Raw genomic sequence first — 19,483 nt, forward strand, 5'->3', positions numbered from 1 at the left:
TCTTGTAACCCATTTGTCTATTATGACATAGTTGTCTTCCTGACAACTATAATGAATAGTTGTCTTTCTGAAATCTTTAGTGGCTCATCATTGCCTGCAGAATCAAAACTCCTTAGTTTGATATACAAGGCCCTTCATATCTGATTCCAGCTTACCTTCTAATCCTATCTTCCCTCTCCTTACCCACCCTACTGCTAATGTGTATTATATTGTCTTTATGATATACCATTTGTTTCTTGAACATGCTTTGCTCATTATTGCCTCTTTCTCTGCCTGTGCTAGTGTGTCCTCTTAGAATGTTCTTCCATCTTATCCTGCTCTACATTCTAACTTCTACCCATCCTACAAGTCCAAATCCAGTGTCGTGTTCCCTTTCTCAATCCTCCAGGGTAGAATTTAGATGTTCTCTCTTTTAGAGATAGGTCTTGCTATATTGCCCAGGCTGGTCTCAAACTCATGGCCTCAAGCGATCTTCCCACCTCAGCCAACCAGAGATGAGCGACTGTGCTCAGCCTTTTTTAAAAAATTGGAGGTATTTGATATGGCCGGGTATGGTGGCTCACACCTATAATCCCAGCACTTTGGGAGGCCAAGGTGGGTGAATCATCTGAGGTCAGGAGTTCGAGACCAGCCTGACCAACATAGTGAAACCCTGTCTCTACTAAAAACACACACAAAAAGTACAAAATTAGCCAGGCGTGGTGGCTCATGCCTGTAATTCCAGCTACTTGGGAGGCTGAGGCAGGAGAATCACTTGAACCCAGGAGGTGGAGGCTGCAGTGAGCCGAGATCGTGCCATTGCACTTCAGCCTGGGCACAAGAACAAAACTCAATCTCAAAAAAATAAATAATTAAAAATAAAGGTATATAATATGTCTTAGATTTGTTGAAATATGAGTGTGTTTGAGATCTGATCCAAGGTTTTAAAAAATTCATTTCAAATACTGGAGATAAATTCTGAGGAGCTTACTTATGAAAAACTAGCAAGTGATAGCTGGTATTTACAGATATGGTACTTATACAATTTATGTAATTAATATTTTCTTACAGACAAGGTTCCTTGTGGGTATCACTGAATAATTTTTGTGTAGTTTCTATGCCCATGAAGTGCCTGGTAGGTAGTAGGAACTCACATGTTCTGCTATGCTGCTTGCAGCACAGGACACAAAAGTTAGAATTATTTCAAAGGACTTATACTCTACTAGGAAAGAGAGAAACATAGAAATATAGTGTTGTATGTGGTACCTTCCCTAAGATAAGTACAACCAAAGAGCTATGGATGTTCAGAGATAGAATGTAGTACTGGGATGATGTCAAGGAGGCAGTGGTACTTAAGCTGCTCAAGGTAGGGAAGCAGTTTACTTGCTAGTTTTTCATAAGTAAGCTCTTCAGCATTTATCTCCAGTATTTGAAATGAATTTTTTTAAACCTCAGATCTGAATATATTCAAGTACCCATTCATCAGATCTAAGGCATATCATATACCTTTAATTTAAAAAAAATGCTGAGCAGAGTTGCTTATGTCTGGGAGGCTGAAGTGGGAGGATTGCTTGAGGCCAAAAGTTTGAGACCAGCCTGAACAACATAGCAAGATCCTGCCTCTAAAAACAAACAAAAAATGCTGCCAGTTGATCATTACATTTATCCCAACATCAGATATGTCAAATTGTGAAAAAAGAAGCATCTTAATTTTGATGAAATATGGTAGGTAAAAAATAGCACAAAGCTAAGTATAAGTGACTTTTAAATTATCTGCTCTTTTGGATTATCACTACTGCTACTAGCCGTTAGAATATTGGTTTGGATAATGGAAAGTTGACTAGAGCTACAAAATCTGTTTCAAAATAAAAGATCTGCTCAAACAATAATGTGATGATCATTTGCTGTATTGTACAACAAAGTCAAACTGCTGTTAGACTCAGGTGACAGTCAAATGTTGGAGGCTGTGTTGGGATGAGTTGTTACAAGGCCTCTTTCATTCTTCCCATGCTATGTCCAGGAGTTCTTCTCTGTTAAACCTGAAGAGATGCCAGCCCTCCTTAGAGGAAAGGTCTAAAGCCCCTCGACTAGTATAGTAGTCGATAGAAGCCTGGTTCCAAATGACGACAAGAAAGTGCATGCAGTTACATTGAGTTCTGATGGCTATCTGTTTAAAAACAAACAAGCAAATATTACTTTCATTTGAAAGTATAATCTTTGTTAACATATATTTTATTGAAGGTCTACTCTATGCAAGACACTATGTGTGAATAATACTTCCAAATTTAGTAGTTATCTTTTGAACTTTTCTATAGCTGTAAAAAGAAAAAAGTCTCACTGTTCTGAGCTTTAAAGCCCTCTTTAAAATCTCAAAACTGATTTGCAAAGCCTTTATCGTACAGAAAAGGTGTACCTAAGAGAACACATGTTCTCATATGTTTCCAAAGTACAAGAAGATCTTGCTTTTATAGTCTTGTAATATTCATACTGTGAGCCTGTTTTTTTGAATAAAAATGCTTTCTAATCTCCCTCCTCCTTACTTTTACTTGATAGCAAAAAGGGTGTATAGTGTGGTTGTGGATTATATATAAATCAATTTTAATTGACTATAACTCATATACTCTATATCATCATCTGATTTGAAAATCCAGTTTAATTTGGGTAGGAATTTGAAGTATATGTTGGGGTTATGTTCAAATGGTGAGATTAATGATTTAATTTATGCCCTGTGAATATTTATTGAAGAAAAGGTTAATGTATAGAATATCAATACTAATTGTAATACATACCTGACTTAGCCTCTTCAGCATTTCAGCTCCAATACCTAGGCCTTTTAAATAGACAATGCAAAATGAAAACTGCAAATTTCACTTAACTAGTTATTTGCTTTAGTTTAAAATAAATAATATCTAAAACTCTATATCTGTTTTTTGTATATTATTAATAGCTTCTGGAAACACAACTCATGAATGCTTTCATATCCATTTTTCCTAATTGGAATGAGGTACCAAAGGTCATAGAAGAGTTTGGGTTTATTTTAAAGATCAGTGAAGAAGTGAGTCTCTGCCACTATTGTCTTATAATGGTATATTTCTTATGTATTTTTACTGAAAACCACCTAAAATGTAAAAGCATTTTTTAAAGATAAAAGTATAGCTGTGTGGCCAGGCACGATGGCTCACACCTGTAATCCCAGCACTTTGGGAGACCAAGGCAGGAGGATCACTTGAGCCCAGGAGTTTGAGACCAGCCTGGGCAACACAGGCCCTGTTTCTCCAAAAAATAAAGAATTAGCTGGGTGCTGTGGCACATGCCTGTAGACCCAGCTACTTGGGAGGCTGAGGTGGGAGGATTGCTTGCGTGTAGGAGGTTGAGGTTGCAATGAGACGTGATCACACCACTGCACTCTAGCCTGGGTGACAGAAAACCCTGTCTCCAAAACAGAATAAAAAAATAAATAGCCATGTGATAGCTTGGCTTATTCAAACCTTGAGAGGAACTAATAAAATGTTTTTCTAATCTGTGACTGAGTCTTCACTGCATGAAAGAATATCTAGGATAGAGATCAAACTCATTAAGTAGCAATAAGTTACATTAACTAAAACACCATATGTATAGTAAAGCCCTATGTCCTTAAAATATGTCATTTTAATTTTTAAAGTATTTAAAAGTAATATCATAAATTTTAGTTTTACCTTGGTAAGCTTGTGTGACGTAAAAGTCCTCTAGGTAAAGTACCTTGCCAGTCCGTGAGTCATATGTAAAGTAGTACATGGCAAATCCAACAGTCAGTTTGCCTAGGAAGGGAGAAGAAAGGGTGTAGAAAGGTTGTGTTAAATCTTAGCCAGTTCTTTACTCCCAAATTGAATGTCTTTTGGCGTTTGTTTAACTATTAAAGTAATAAATGCTCACTGGAAAAAAAATAACAATACAAAAACATATAGTGTAGAGGACTTAAGTCCCTTAAAATACAACCTTTAAGATATAAGCTCTCTTTTTATAGTGTGGTGTACGATCTTCCAAAAAATTTTAGCTGGGCGCAGTGGCTCATGGCTGTAATCCCTGTGCTTTGGGAGGCCAAGGCAGGAGGGTCGCTTGAGCTCAGGAGTTTGAGACCAGTCTGGGCAACATAGTGATACCCTGTCTCTACAAAAAATAATTTTAAATTAGTTGGACATAGTGGCACATGTCTGTAGTCCCAGCTACTTGGGAGGCTGAGACATTTGTGCACAGGAGTTTAGTTGGAGGCTGCAGTGAGTCATGATCATGCCACTGCACACCAGCTTGGGTGACAGAGCGAGACCCTGTCTCTTAATAATAATGCTTATACAAACATAAGTACATGCCATGCATTTTCTTTAAAAAAACTGGGTTTATACACATTCTCTTCTCTTCTGCTTAATAGTAATTATATGCTACAAAACTACTATTTTTCAGCATGGAAAAAATATACTCCAGATTAAACTGGAGAAGAAAGACTTACTCTACCTGATGGTTTTTGTTGATTGTTTACTTCTGCAATCAGGCAGTAGAAAAGGGGATTGTCCCCAAAGCCATCTCTGAGTAAATCTGAAATATCAATTCATATATAGTATGTCAGAAAGTTTATAGCAGAGAGAAGGAGATGGTGGATAGGAAGCACTAGGAATTTCGCTCTCCACCTGGATAGCAATTGTATTGGTGGAAACTGAAGTGAGTATTTTGGAACTCTGGAGTTTATCTGAACATTTGCAACTTACAGGAGACAGCCTGGCTGGTCAATTGCAGTTAATTTGGATCAAATTCAGCCATCAGTGAGGTGGCAGCTACCCAGCATTCAGCACCCTCTACTCCATGGGAACAGCAACCTGTATTTCTGTAGCAGCTTGCTGGAGCAAGGGTGACCAATAAACATCTTGTCCTCAAATACTGAAGTTCTGTGTTTTGACTGTGTATTGTTACTCTGATCACTGAGGTGAGGACTTGGAGGTTAACTGCCATCGTTCCAACCCCCACGAGCTGAAGTGGCTTCCAGGAGATTTAAAGGAGCTGCCCTGTTTTGTGAGACATTTGGGAATTGAAAACATATATACAGGGGAATTTAGAAAGTTACCATGTGTGACTAGATAAAGACACAGAGGGGACCTGAGACCACATTAAGCTTTCAACTCAGGCTGATCCCTGACACAGAGACACCCTGTAATGCTTTAAAATAAACTCCATCAAATCCTGGGGAAAAAGGAGAATCTGATTTCCAAAGTTACCATAGTATAAGTTTCAAATGTCTAGCTTTCAACAAAAATCACAAGAAATGATGGTCATTCAAAGGAATAAAATAACAAAAAAACATACCTGAAGAAAGCCAGATGTTTGACTTTACTAAACAACTTAAAACATCTGTCTTAAAGATGCCCAGAGAGATAAAAGAAGACATGCACAAATACAGGAAAAATATATATAAACAAAATAATATAGATATAAATTTAAAAAAATCCTCCCCCTAACATTCTGAAGCTTAAAAGTACAATAACTGAAATGAAAAAAAAAATGCACTATACTGGAGGGGTTCAAAGGCACATTTGAATAAGTTGAAGAAAGAATATGTGAACTTGAAACTAGGCCAGGTGAAATTATTGAGTTTGAGAAACAGAAAAGGGATGAGGAAAAGTGAACAAAGCCAAAAGTGTCTGTGGAACATCATCATCATCAAGTGGAACAGGATACATCTTGTGGGACTTACAGGAGAGAGAGAATTTGAAAAAATAACTGCTGAAAACCAAATTTGACATAAAACATGAATCTACAAATACAAGAAGCTCAACAAACTAAGTAGGATACACCCAAAGAAATCCACACCAAGACACATTATAATGAAAGTCTCAAAAACCAAAGACAGAGAATCTTACACAGCAAGAGAAGCAATTTGTCATATATGGGGGATCCTCAATTAGATTACCATCTGATTTCCCATCAGAAACCTTGGAAGCCAAAAAGCAGTGGATTGATATTTAAAGTCTGGGGGGCAGGGGGAGCAGGGACTGTCAACTAAGAATTTTATATCCACCAAAACTGTCCTTCAAAATGAGGGATAAATTAAGACATTCCCAAACACCACCCCTGGCCCCCTCAAAAGAAACTGAAGGAATTCATTACCATTAGACCTGCCCAGCAAGAAATGCCAAAAGGAGTCTTTCAGGTTGAAATGAAAGTAATCTAAACAGTAACTCAAAGTTGTATGAATAAAGATTTCTGGTAAAGACAGATATATGAGCAATTACAACAGGTAGTATTGTAATTATGTTTATATAGTCGACCCTTGAACAACATGGGTTGGAACTGTGCAAGTACACTTACACATGGATTTTTTTCAAACACAGATCAAAAACGATATTCATTGGAGGAGAAACCCACATATACAGAGGACTGACTTTTCATATATGTGAGTTCAGTAGGACTCACTGCGGGACTTGAGTATGCATGGATTTGGGTATATACAGTGGGTCCTGGAACCAATCTCCTGCATATACTGAGAGAAGACCCTAACTCCACGTTTTGTTTTCTACATTGTCTAAAAGACAAATGGATAAAAATAATTACCAATTTTTATTTTTTCGAGACAGAGTCTTGCTCACCCAGGTTGGAGTGCAGTGGCATGATCTCAGCTCACTGCAACCTCTGCCTCCTGGGTTCAGGTAGTTCTCATGCCTCAGCCTCCCATGTAGCTGGGACTACAGGCACCTGCCATCATGCCCAGCTAATTTTTTAAAGTATTTTCAGTAGAGATGGGTTTTTGCCATGTTGGCCAGGCTAGTCTCGAACTCCTGGCCTCAAGTGATCCACCCACCTCAGCCTCCCAAAGTGCTGGGGTTACAGGCGTGAGCCACCATGCCCAGCCTAATGTATGTTATTGGGTACACAATGTAAAAGGTGTAATCCCTGACATCAATAACAGAAGAGGGGGGCAGAGATATATATAAGAAGAATTTTGTATGCTATTGAAGTTAAGTTGGTTTAAATCAAAATTAGATTGTTATAACCATCAAATATAATCCCCATGGTAAACACAAAATATCTATAAAATACACACATAAGGAAATGAGAAGGAATCAAAATGTTTCACTACAAAAATAAAACACAGAAAAAGGACTAATGGAGGAAAGTAGGAACAACCAAAAGATTTCAGGCGTATGGAAGACAGTTAAATAGTACAGGTGAGTCCTTCCTCATCAGTAATTAAATGTAAATGGATTAAAGACTCCTACCAAAACACAGAGATAGGCAGAATAGATTAAGGAAAACAAACAAAAACGTGATCCAGGTATATACTGTCTACAAGAGACATACTGTAGATCCAAAGTCACAAATATGTTGAAATGATGGAAAAAGGTATTTCATGCAATAGTAACTAAAAGAGAGCTAGGGTGGCTATACTAGTATCAGACAAAATAGACTTTAAGTCAAAAACAATTACAAGAGACAAAGTACATTATGAAATGATAAAGGGGTTAATTCACCAAGAACATATAGTATTTATAAATATACATGTATTGAACATCACAGTTCCAAAATATATGAAGCAAACACTGACAGAACTGAGAGAAGTACACAGCAAGACAATAATAGGAGATTCAATACCCCACTTTCAGTAATAGATAGGACAACCAGACAGAAAAGTAGATGATTTGAACACTATAGACCAATTGTATCTAACAGACATATACAGAAACCTCTATCCAACTACAACAGAATACACATTTTTTCCCTCAAGTACACATGGAACTTTCTTTAGGATAGATACATTAGGTCACATACCAAGTCTTAATAAATTTTAAAATATGAAAATCACAGTATTTTTTCTAATGATAGTACAATGATACTAGAAATCAGCAGGAAAAAAACTTGAGAAATTTACAAATACGTGGAAATTAAACAATGCACTGTACACAACCAATGGGTCAAAGAGGAAAGTATAAGGGAAATAGGAAAACAGAGATGGACGAAAATGAAAACACAACAAACAAAAGCTTACGAGATGCAGTGAAAGTAGTGCTCAGAGGGAAAATTATAGCTGTAAATGCCATTTAAAAGATTATCTAAAACAATAATCTAACTTTATGCCTTAAGGAACTAGAAAAAGAAGAGCAAACTAAGCCCAAAGCTTGCAGAAGTAAGATAATAATAAAAATTGGATAGAGATAAAATAGAGGATAGAAAAACATGGAGAAAATCAATGAAGGTTGATTATTTGAAAAGATCAACAAAATTGACAGCTAGACTGACAAAGAGGATGCAAATAATTAAAATCAGAAATGAAAATAAGGACATTACTGCCAACACTACAACATTAAAAGGGAGTATAAAAATATTATGATTTATATAACAACAAATTAGATAGCCTAGAAGAAATGGACACATTCCTTCAAACATGCAAATTACCTAAACCTACTTAAGAAACACAAAATCTCAACAGACCTGCAAGAGTTTGAATCAGTAATCAAAGATCTCCCAACAAAAAAAAGTAAGGAACCAAATGGCCTCATCACTGGTGAATTCTACCAAACATTTACAGAAGAATTAATACCAGTCGTTCTCTAACTCTTCCACAAAAATGAAGAGATGGGAACACTTTGTAATTAATTCTGTGAGGTTGGCATTACTCTGATTCCAAAGGCAGTCAAAGATATTAGAAGAAAGTTACAGGCCAATATTCCTTAATAATATAGGTTAAAAAATTCTCCACAAAATTGGAAATTGAACTCAACAGCATATTAAAGGGATTATTCACCATAATCAAGTGTGATTTATCCTAGGAATGTAAGGGTGCACCAACATAAGAATATCAATTTAATACATCATATTAATGAAACAAAGGGGAAAAACCCACATAATCAAATCAATGAATGCCGAAAAAGGCGTTTGACTAAAGCACAACACTTTCATGATAAAAGCTTTTATAAAACTACGAATAGAGGGACATTCCTCAACATGATACAGTGTACTTATGAAAATGACATTATACTCAATGGTGAATGACTGAAAACATTCCCCCTAAGATTAGGAAGAAGACGAAAATGCCCACTTTCACCACTGGTATTCAACATTGTATTGGAAGTTATGACCAGAGCTATTAGAGAAGAAAAATAAATAGAAACCATCCATAGGCCAGGCCCAGTGTCTCATGCCTGTAATCCCAACACTTTGGGAGGCCAAGGCGGGTGGATCACCTGACGTCAGGAGTTTGTGACCAGCCTGGCCAACATGATGAACCCCATCTCTACTAAAAATACAAAAATTAGCCAGGCATGGTGGCATGCACCTGCAATCCCAGCTGCTCGAGAGGCTGAGGCAGGAGAATCACTTTAACCTGGGACATGGAGGTTGCAGTGAGCCGAGATCGTGCCAATGCACAACAGAGCAAGACTCTGTCTCAAAACAAAACAAAACAAAACAAAAAACCAAAAAAAATCCATAGTAGAAAGGAAAAGGTAAAACTATCTCTATTTGCAGATCACATGATTCTATATAGAGAAAATTCCAAAGAATCTGAGAGAAAGCTTCTAGAGCTGTAAACAAATTCAGCAAAGTTGCAGGGTACAAGATCAATAAACACAAATAAGTTATGTTTCTATATAGCAGCAAAAAACAAACCAAAAAATAAATTAGGAAAGCAGTACCACTTACAATAACCCCTAAAAGAATTGAATACCTAGGAATAAATCTAATCAAGGAGGTTAAAAACTTGTATACTGAAAGCTATAAAACATTGCTGAAAGAAACTGGAAAATATCCAAAGAAATTAAAAAAAAAACAACCCTGTGTATGCATAGGAATACAACATTGGTAGGATGCCAATACTATTCAAAATGATCTACATATGTAATGCAGTCCCTATTAAAATTCCAACAGCTTTTTTCACAGAAATAGAAAAGCTGATCCTCACATTCATATGGAATTCCAAGGGGACCCAAATAGCCAAAACAATCTTGAAAACAAAGAATAATATTGGAGGACTCACACTTCCCGCCTTTGAAACTTATTACAAAGCTACAGCAGTTAATACTGTAGCGTAGTGACAAAAGGACAGACAATGGAACAGAATAGAGACCTCAGAAACAAACCCTCACATATCTGATCCATTGATTTTTGACAAGGGTTCTATGACCATTCATGGGGAAAAGGACTGTCTTTTCAACAAACAGTACTAGGGCAACTGAATATCCATATGCAAAATAATGAAGTTGGACCCTTAACTTCACACCATGTACAAAATGTAACTCAAAATAGATCAAATACCTCAACATAAGTGCTAAACCTATAAAACTCTTAGAAGAAACACGGGAAATCTTCAAGACATTGGATTTGGCAATGATTTCTTGGATATAACACCAAAAGCACAAGTGACAAAAGAATGAATAAATTGGACTTTATCAAAAATAAAATCTTTTGTATGTGAAAGGACAATATCAAGAGTAAAAAGGCAACCCATGGAATGGGAGAAAGTATTTGGAAATAACATCTGATAAGGGATTAATATCCAGACTATATAAAGGACTCCTACAACTCAACAACAAAAAACCAACTCAATTCCAAAATGTGGAAATATCATAAATAGACACTTCTCAAAGAAGATATACAAAGGGTCAATAAGCACATGAAAAGGTGTTCAACATTACTAATCATTAGTGCAATGCACATCAAAACACAATGAGATATCACTTCATACCGACTAGGATGGGTATTACAAAAAAACAAAAATAAGTGTTGGTGAGGATGTGGAGAAATTAGAACCCTTGTGCTTCACTAATGAGAATGTAAAATGATGCAGCTGTTATGGAAAACAGTATGGAGGCTCCTCAGAAAAACCCCAAAATTATCATTTGATCAAGCTATTCCACTTTTAAGTACGTGCCCAAAATAATGAAAGCAGCAACTCAGACAGATACTTGTACACCAACGTTTCACAGCAGCATTATTCACAATAGCCAAAATTTGGAAACAGCCAAAATAAACAAAATGATATATATATCTATCTCACATTTTATATATACACAATGGAATGTTATTCAGCTTTGAAAAGGAAAGAAATTCAGATACAGGCTACAACTTGGATGAAACTTGAAACATTATGCTAAGTGAAATAAGGCAGACACACAAGGACAAATATTATATGTTTCCAGTCATATGAGGTACCTAGAACAGACAAACTTGTAGAGATAGAAAGTAGAATAGTAGTTATGAGAGCCTAGGGGGAGGGAGGTCGGCAATGGGGAGTTATTGTTTAATGATTACAGAGTTTCAGTTGGGTGATGAAAAGATCTGGAGATGGATAGTGGTGCTGGTTGCACAACAATGGATGTATTGAATGTCACTGAATTATACAGTTACAAATAGTTAAAATGATATGTGTATTTAATCACATTTTTTAAAAGTTTACGACAATAGGTAAGAGTAAACAAAAATCAAATATCTCACCGGCATCTATACAAGTACATAAGGACATTTTAAGATAAAAACAGGACTGAGAACATTATGAAATTACTGCAATTTAAATATATACTGAAATCCTAAGGCAGGATGCTGGAGTATACAAAGTATTTTGTTGTTTGTTGTTTATGATTGTTACATATTACCCTGAGCAGTATTTTTCTAACTGCAATGAAATAGTGTAGGGGCATTATCTCAACATAGCACAGATTGAGTATTTCTTATCCAAAATTCTTGGGAATAGAAGTGTTTTGAATGTCTGATTTTTCTGATTTTTAAAATATGTCATTATATACTCAACAGTTGAGCATCCCTAATCTGAAATTTGAAATACTCCAATGAACATTTCCTTTGAGTGTAATGCCAGTGCTCAAAAAGTTTCTGATTTTGGAGCATTTCAAATTTCAGATTATCAGGTTGGGGATGCTCATTTTGTTACGCTGTTTCAGTTTGAGTACTGCTTTCATAGAGTGTACATTACTTTCAACTTTGTATTTCTTACTATTTCTTTTAAGCCAACAAAATTACTATTTAGTTAACATTCTAGTGGTGTTAATTATCAAGTATAAGAACGTAAGTATCATCACATAAGACGACTGATCCATGATCTATGCAGTTCAGAATTCTATTTCTGACCAAGGCACTAAGACTAGTTTGTTAGGGCATGGCGCAAATGACTCCACAAAACATCCCATAACTTCCTTCTGAATCTGTCACCCAGTATTATAGTGAAACCATTTATCTCCTTGGTAGAATGTTCTCAGTTTATTACATGCATTCTGAAGTATTCAACTTCAAGGAGTTATCCTTCATCAATTCTAGATTTTGATAACTGTCTTCACCTAGTCTTTGTCATTTGTAATTTTATATACACTAATAATCTCTTCATCTTCATATTTACTGCCCAAAATATTCTAATTCAGAAATCACTAGCCTATCCTATTAATCTTGATGACTATCAAAATGTAGTAAATACTTTGAAAATATTTTAAATCATTTTGCTTTTACCAGTTTCCTTGTATCAAGTTACTACCAACATACTGGGTGTTAAATTATACTTTTTTGACCAGTAACACTCCTCATTTTATATTCTGAAAACCAGCTGAAGTCTATTGCAGCTGTAAAGGTGTAAGAGCTCTTAAGTATCATTTTTGTACTAAAAATAAGGAAAATAAAATAGTGGAGCACTGACAAAGCTATCAAATTTATGTCCTGTACATGCTAGTAATGGTGTCATCTTTATGTACCAATAACAATAGCTTCCACATATCTAAGTAGTACTGTGTGTTTCTTTTTCTTGCTCTGAAAATACCACAAGACATCTTACCAACTGCTGTTAACTCCATTGCATCTAGCATGTTTTCACAGGCAGCCAATTCCTGTCAAAGTAGATAAAACCTTCAGTTTATGATTTAGCAGTAAATTATTAAGATGATAATCATCATAAAATTTCCATTAAATATTTATTGACATGTGATGTCCTGGGCAGTGTTAAAAGTGAGTCAGACTTAATCCCAGTCATCTAGAAACAAAATCTAAAACAGTAATGCAACAAAAGGATGTATAAATATTATTAGAGAGAGAGATTAACTATGTTTATACTGCACACATGTGAATGTCAATTATCCAGATTAGTAACCTTGAATGCAGCCAGAAACTGGGAAGTAAAGCAAAAAAAGTTACTGAGCATTCAAGGGAGCTGTCATAAAGTTTATGTATTATGAAGCTCACAGGCTTTACAGAGAAGGCTCTTGTTTGCCTGTGAGATGTTTTTGCCAGTTTAACTTGAGGCTTTTTTTATTGTGGCTTTTTACTATATCACTTTATTTTACATACTCAGGTTCTTTCCTTCATGGTTTATATCTCATGCTTGGAAAGCAAAAAATATTCACTCGTTTTCTTTTTAAGATCATAATATTAATAATTGATTTGTTCAACTTTTTTTTGGTATAAGAAGTTAGGTACAATTTCACCTTTATCTTTTCCTCCCAGTTATCCCAACAGCACTTACTGAATAACCCATCTTGGCTGACTTGACATGTCCCTTTTATCATATACTACATCCTCACTTACAGTAATCCCTTTGTATCCATGGGAGATTAGTTTCAGGACCTGCTCCCTCAGCCCCAGGATACCAAGATCTGAGAGTGTTCAAGCCCCTAATATAGCAGAGTATTTGCATGTACCCTGTGTACATCCTCTTATATACTTTAAATCATCTCTGGATTACTTATAATATCTAATGCAATGTAAATATTATGTAAATAGTTATACTGTATTGTATAGGGAATAATGACAAGAAAAAAGTCTGTACATGTTCAGTACAGTTGCAATTTTTACAAATATTTTCAATCCATGGTTGTTTGAATCTACAGATGCAGAAGCCATGGATACAGAAGGCTGACTGCATACTTAAGAGAACTTCTGGACTCTCCATTCTGTCCCATTGATCTATCTTTCCACTAGTTACCATAGTATTTTAATTACTTACAGTTTTATAATATCTGGTATAGATCATCTCCCCTCATTACTCTTCTTTTTTGAATTTTTAAAATGTTTCTATGTGAAGATTTGGAGATTTTGACTGGAATTGCATTAAACTTTTAATGGAAAAAAGCTTTTAAAATACAGGAGAACCCCAAGGGCCAGATTACATAGAGCATTAGTAAGAAGTTTGGATTGTATTGTCAAGACAACCAGAAGCTCAATGGAGTTTGAAGCATTTTGGCTGCTGTGTAGAGAATGGATTGGTCAGGGAGGACAATATTTATGTCGATACCTCCCCTAAGACACTGTAAGCTCCTTGAGGGTAGAGACTGTAATCCAAGAATCCTTATATATTTTATACTACTTGGTATATAATCTTCCCCTAATATGCATTCAATGTTTGTATAATGAACAAAAATAAAATATTAATATGACCCAGCACCATCTGTGGTTCACCAGTGGTCCAAAACCACACTTTAAGGACCACCACAATAAAAAGCTTTAGAAATTCTGGTAAGCAAGAAGTATGGCTGCCTGGCAATGAAATGACTAGGATCCCAAATAATGCTGTGATGTCGTGATTGAGAATAGTATAAAATGAGTTCATACAGAGGATACTTGGAATAGGACAGTCAATAAAACCTGCAATATATTCAGCTAAGCAATTACTGTGATTGCAAACTCTAATAAACTCCTCTGCAAAGACAGAATGTTTTGCAAACTTAGCAATGAACAGGAGTTAGGACAAATGGACATAAAATATTAAGAAGAACGTAAAACTCAAAGCCAATTAATCATTATATACATGTATGTGAGAGAGTAATTTAGCTTTTCTATTATTTTTCTACAATGAATACTCATTAAAACTACTCCCAATAAACATCTTATGTATTATCAGATACATGTGGCAAATTAAAAAGTAAATGTGGCCAGAAACCCTTCAGATAGTTTCATTGAAATGGGGTAATCTAGTGATGTATTATTCCCTTGGTGATGACAGTGGGCATTGCTTGGAAAGTTAGGAAAAGTGCATTTGTCCAGGTAAAGAGATTAATTGTCATTCAGCAATAAATTTATTAATTGCCAACCGAGTGTCAGATGCTAGAACTACAAAAAACTCTTTAAAAAATGTTTTCTACCACCTGGAAGAATGTGGATCTGTAATAATCTGTTGGGCATAGTATTTTGATAGGTTATCTAATCATTCAGATTAATGCCAGTTAAAGAAATCATGTGAGAATTTGTGGAAATGGAATAGAATGTAAGCCATAAAAGAATAGATAACCCAATTCTTACAGATCTGTAACCAGGCCTAGAATCACTTCAACGGGTGGATTTCACTAGAAAACTATGGGTATTTTATTTTGGCCATTAAAACACACTCTCCAAAGGGAACACAAACTTGGCCTGATTTAGATAAGATTTAAATATATTAGTGAGGATATTATTAAAACATTTTCATTACAAAACACTTATGAGGGCTGCATATCTATAATCTATGCCTTTTTCCAGCCACATATTTACTCCATAAAGAACCTGGTCTACAGCTTTATATGGAATTGTGTAGGTTGTCCATCATATAAATGAGTGCTTTCAGCACCACAGAACTTCAGCACAGTAACTGTGACTACTAGATAGCTTGTCCCTTTAATTAACTGGAATGATTTCCAAGGGAGCCATTAAAATAAACATTTAAATGAGTAATATGTAACCCAGCTCCTTGGCTCCTGGGGGCTGTCTGTGGATGGGCTTCAGTGATCAATGAACTGTCTGAAAATGTATGGAAAATTTGTTGCATGTGAATATTGTTTTTTAGGTAGCTGATCATCAGTTTCTACAAGTAGGTGTGGCCTTAGAAGCAATGCGACTCCCCACCACAAAATCTTAGCCACTAAAATATGAAATTCTATCATTGGTGGGTCATTTGTTTAAGGTAAGCATTTCCTTTCTCTGAGACACTCTTTTAAAGTTAAAATTTCCCCAGGAAAGAGAACACATTCAGTCCCTAAAATTTCCAGGAATTGGTTCCCCTATAACTTTTTGAGCCCCTTACTATATGCCAAGCAATTTATGTGTAATCATTTTATGTTATTGTTTCATAACAACAATCTTTTGAGATACATATTGTTATAATCTTGATTTTAGATGCAGAAAATGAAGAGTAAAGAAGTTAAGTAACTACCAGAGGTTATGTACACATAACTAGCAGAGGCAGAATTCGAACTCCAACTATGCCTCGCTTACTCTTTCAACCCTACACCAATGCCATGAGGCTCCATGTAATAAAAATAGGCTTACTTTAATCAGTCGCAAAATTTCTGGGCAGTCTCCAGCCTCTGCATGTCTTATTTGAAAGTAATCCATGCTTGTTTGCCTCATGCCCATTTGGCTCACGCTTGTTTGGCTCCTGCCTGGTTGACTCAGGCCTGGTTGACTCAGCACTAATTGGTTCAGGTCTTGTTGGCTCAGGCCTGGGTGACTCGGCCCCACTTCCCATATGCCTGGTTGACCCCTGCCTGGATGGCTCATGCCTGTTTGGTTCTTACTTGATTGGCTAGTGCCTGGTTGTCTCATGCCTAGTTGGCTGGGGACTTGCTGGCTGATGCCTGGTTGCCACATGTCTGGTGGACTCTTGTTTGGTTGCCTCGGGACTGGTTGGCTCAGGCCTGTTTGCCATGTGCCTGGTTGGCTCATGCCTATTTGGCTTGTGCCTGATTGGCTGGTGCCTACTTGTCTCATGCTTGGTTGGCTCCTACCTGACTGTCTCATGTCTAGTTGCCACATCACTGGTTGGCTTATACCTGATTGGTTTGTGCCTGCTTGGCTCGTGCTTGATTGTCTGGGGCCTGATTGGCTTGGGCCTGGTTGCGATGGACCTGGTTGGCTTATGCCTGCTTCACTCAGGACTAGTTGGCTCAGGCTTTGTGGCCACATGCCTGGTTGGCTCCTACCTAATTGCCATGTGCCTGGTTGTTTCATGTCGGGTTGGTTTATGTATGGTAGGTTTGTACCTGATTGCCTCATGCCAGCTTGGCTCATGCTTGGTTGTTTCATGTCCACTTCGATCATTTCATATAGGCTTGAACTCCGTTGGTTCATGTCCATTTGGTTCATATCAAGTGAGCTTGTGCTTGGCTGGTTTATGCCTGCTTGGTTCGAGTCTGATAAACTTGATTGGTTCGTGCCTGATTGGTTCATGCCCAGTTGATTCCTGCTTGGTTGACTAAGGATGGGGTGGCAGATGATGGGTTGGCAGACAACTGATTCGCTGATGGCTAACTGTCTTGATGGAACAGGATCCCTTAACTGTAGTGCTGTGGTGGGAGGTTGTTGGCTGTTCCCAGTTCTTCTCAACTTGATTCGCCCACTTTGAGATACCCCTCTATCAAGGTGGGAGTTGGAAAAAGCGAGGACCACCTCAGGAAGGTTATTAATGCCTCCGATTTGCTGGAGTTGACTTCACCAGCGACCACAGCTGCAAGCTTGGCCGAGTTTCAGGTTGTAATCTGGCCTTTCCCTGCCAAAAGGGGGGAAGTAAAGGGAAGAAGAAAATGATCCTGGAGGAGTATAACCACCAGCCCGCCCCTGCATAGTCACTGCATCGTCACTGCATCGTCACTGCATCATAGTGCCGAAGTCACAATGCAGGTATCAAAGTGCCTACGTGCTCCCCCGTGTGGTGAGGGAGAGGCAAAGCAGGGCTCGCTTGACCACTATTTCATCCTCTCTTAAGAGCTTCAAATGGTGAAGCAAGAGGCTGTAATGAGTCTCAGAGCTTATGCTTGGCACTCCCAAGAGTCCCTGCTGTTTTAGCCAATTCAAAGAAACTTGCCCCAACTCCCCTCCCTTTCCCTACATCCCATTCCTCAAATAATTCAATTCCTATTTCCGTCCTGATTTTTCACTTACACTGGAAACTAGTTGTCCCGATGAAGTGCTCAAGTCTCGAATGCAGATACTACGTCTTTAAAAATAATAATAGCTGGGCTGGACGTGGTGACTCACGCCTGTAATCCCAGCGCTTTGGAAAGCCGTGGCGGGTGGATGGCCTAGGGTCAGGAGTTCGAGACCAGCCTGGCCAATATAATGAAACCTCGTGTCTACTAAAAATACAAAAAATTAGCTGGGCATGGTGGCGGGCACCTGTAATCCCAGCTACTCGGGAGGCTGAGGCAGGAGAATCGCTTGAACCCAGGAGGTGGAGGTTGCAGTGAGCTGAGATCGCATTATTGCACTCCTGCCTGGGCAACAAGAGTGAAACTCCGTCTCAAAAATAATAGTAATAATAATAGCTACAGCTAACATTTACTGAGTTCCTTCATGGCCTAGGCTCAGTGGAATGTACGTTTCATTTTCTTATTCAATCCATATCAACACTATTATCCCCAATTCTGAGGAAACTGACTCAAAAGATTTGGTTACCTCCCCAAGGCTTTGTAAAAGTTGGTGGAGAGCCTGAATTCAGTCCCAGATCTATCTTTCCAGGTTTTTTATTATTACTCTGTCCTGCCTCTTAAACACATTCCACTCGTTCTCCATCCTCATTATCTATGAGGTCAGGCATTTTGTCGTTTTACCTCTCCCCTCTGCAGGATTCATTCTCCCATCATTTTGACTGCTGGCTTACTTCCTCAACAATGTATATTCTATAACTGGTTCTAATATTGTTTCAGATGGAATATTGTTTATTTTTTAAATATACCAGAGAACTTTGGTTGAGGCTGTTCTAAGTCTCACGCTGTGTTAAGGGCTTTACATATGTATTATCTCACTTAATCATCAAAATAATCCCATGATGTATGTACCGTTGTTCCCCATTTTATCAATAAACTGGAAGTTAACTCAGTTCCCGAAGTGTAGTAAACGGAGGAATGGGAATGGGTATCCAAGGCCCATCCCATAGATAGAAGCTTTCAATTTAAATTAGAGAGCCCAATCACTATTAGGCCTATGCTAGCTATAAATTGTACCTAGAGAGCCCATCTTAGCATGACAAGTAAATCAAGTCACATCGCAGAACTATGTCAAGCCTAATACAAATTAGATGTATGTGTGTTGCTGCTTTCCATCTACCTTATAATAAAAACAAGAGCTAATATTTAGTGAATTATTTCTGTGGTGTCAGGCATGGTTCTAGGGAACACTTGTATTAACCCAATCCTCATAACAATCCAATGAGGTGGGAGATAGTCTTATCCCCATTTTTCAAGTAAAGGAACAAATTGAGAGAGGTTAAGTAACTTGACATAGGTCACACAGCTAAAAGTCCAGACAAAACAAAGAAAACCCAGTTATTTTGTTTTCTTCTGAAATGCAGGCAAAGAGATGAGATAATTTTGCTGTCTACTTTACAAAATCAAACAATTTGCATAATTTTTGTGAGAATGGATGAAGCTTGTCTTTTGCTTTCTTAGAGGAAGAGGCAAGTAATAGGTTTCTGGTTGATGTCTTTAATAAGTAAAGTTAGAAAAATGCAGTTTCATAATCTAGAATTGGTTAATGAGTTTATTTTGCATTTTCTTTACATGAGTTGAAGACTATTTAGATATTTGTT

The 19,483-nt window shown here is 37.2% G+C and overlaps 1 protein-coding gene across 1 annotated transcript; it reads right to left on the bottom strand.

The window, feature by feature from the left end:
* Positions 1-794: 794 nt before the first annotated feature.
* SATL1 (spermidine/spermine N1-acetyl transferase like 1) lies at positions 795-17,127 on the bottom strand. Its single transcript, XM_003282215.4, has 6 exons — positions 16,228-17,127; positions 12,770-12,821; positions 4,468-4,548; positions 3,675-3,776; positions 2,769-2,809; positions 795-2,146 (listed from the first exon to the last, which is right to left on the bottom strand). Exons 1-6 carry the CDS (start codon positions 17,125-17,127, stop codon positions 1,976-1,978), a joined length of 1,347 nt encoding a protein of 448 aa, XP_003282263.1. The 3' UTR covers positions 795-1,975.
* Positions 17,128-19,483: the final 2,356 nt, after the last annotated feature.

This window comes from Nomascus leucogenys, chromosome X (genome assembly GCF_006542625.1).
Source record: "Nomascus leucogenys isolate Asia chromosome X, Asia_NLE_v1, whole genome shotgun sequence".
Lineage (NCBI taxonomy): Eukaryota > Metazoa > Chordata > Mammalia > Primates > Hylobatidae > Nomascus > Nomascus leucogenys.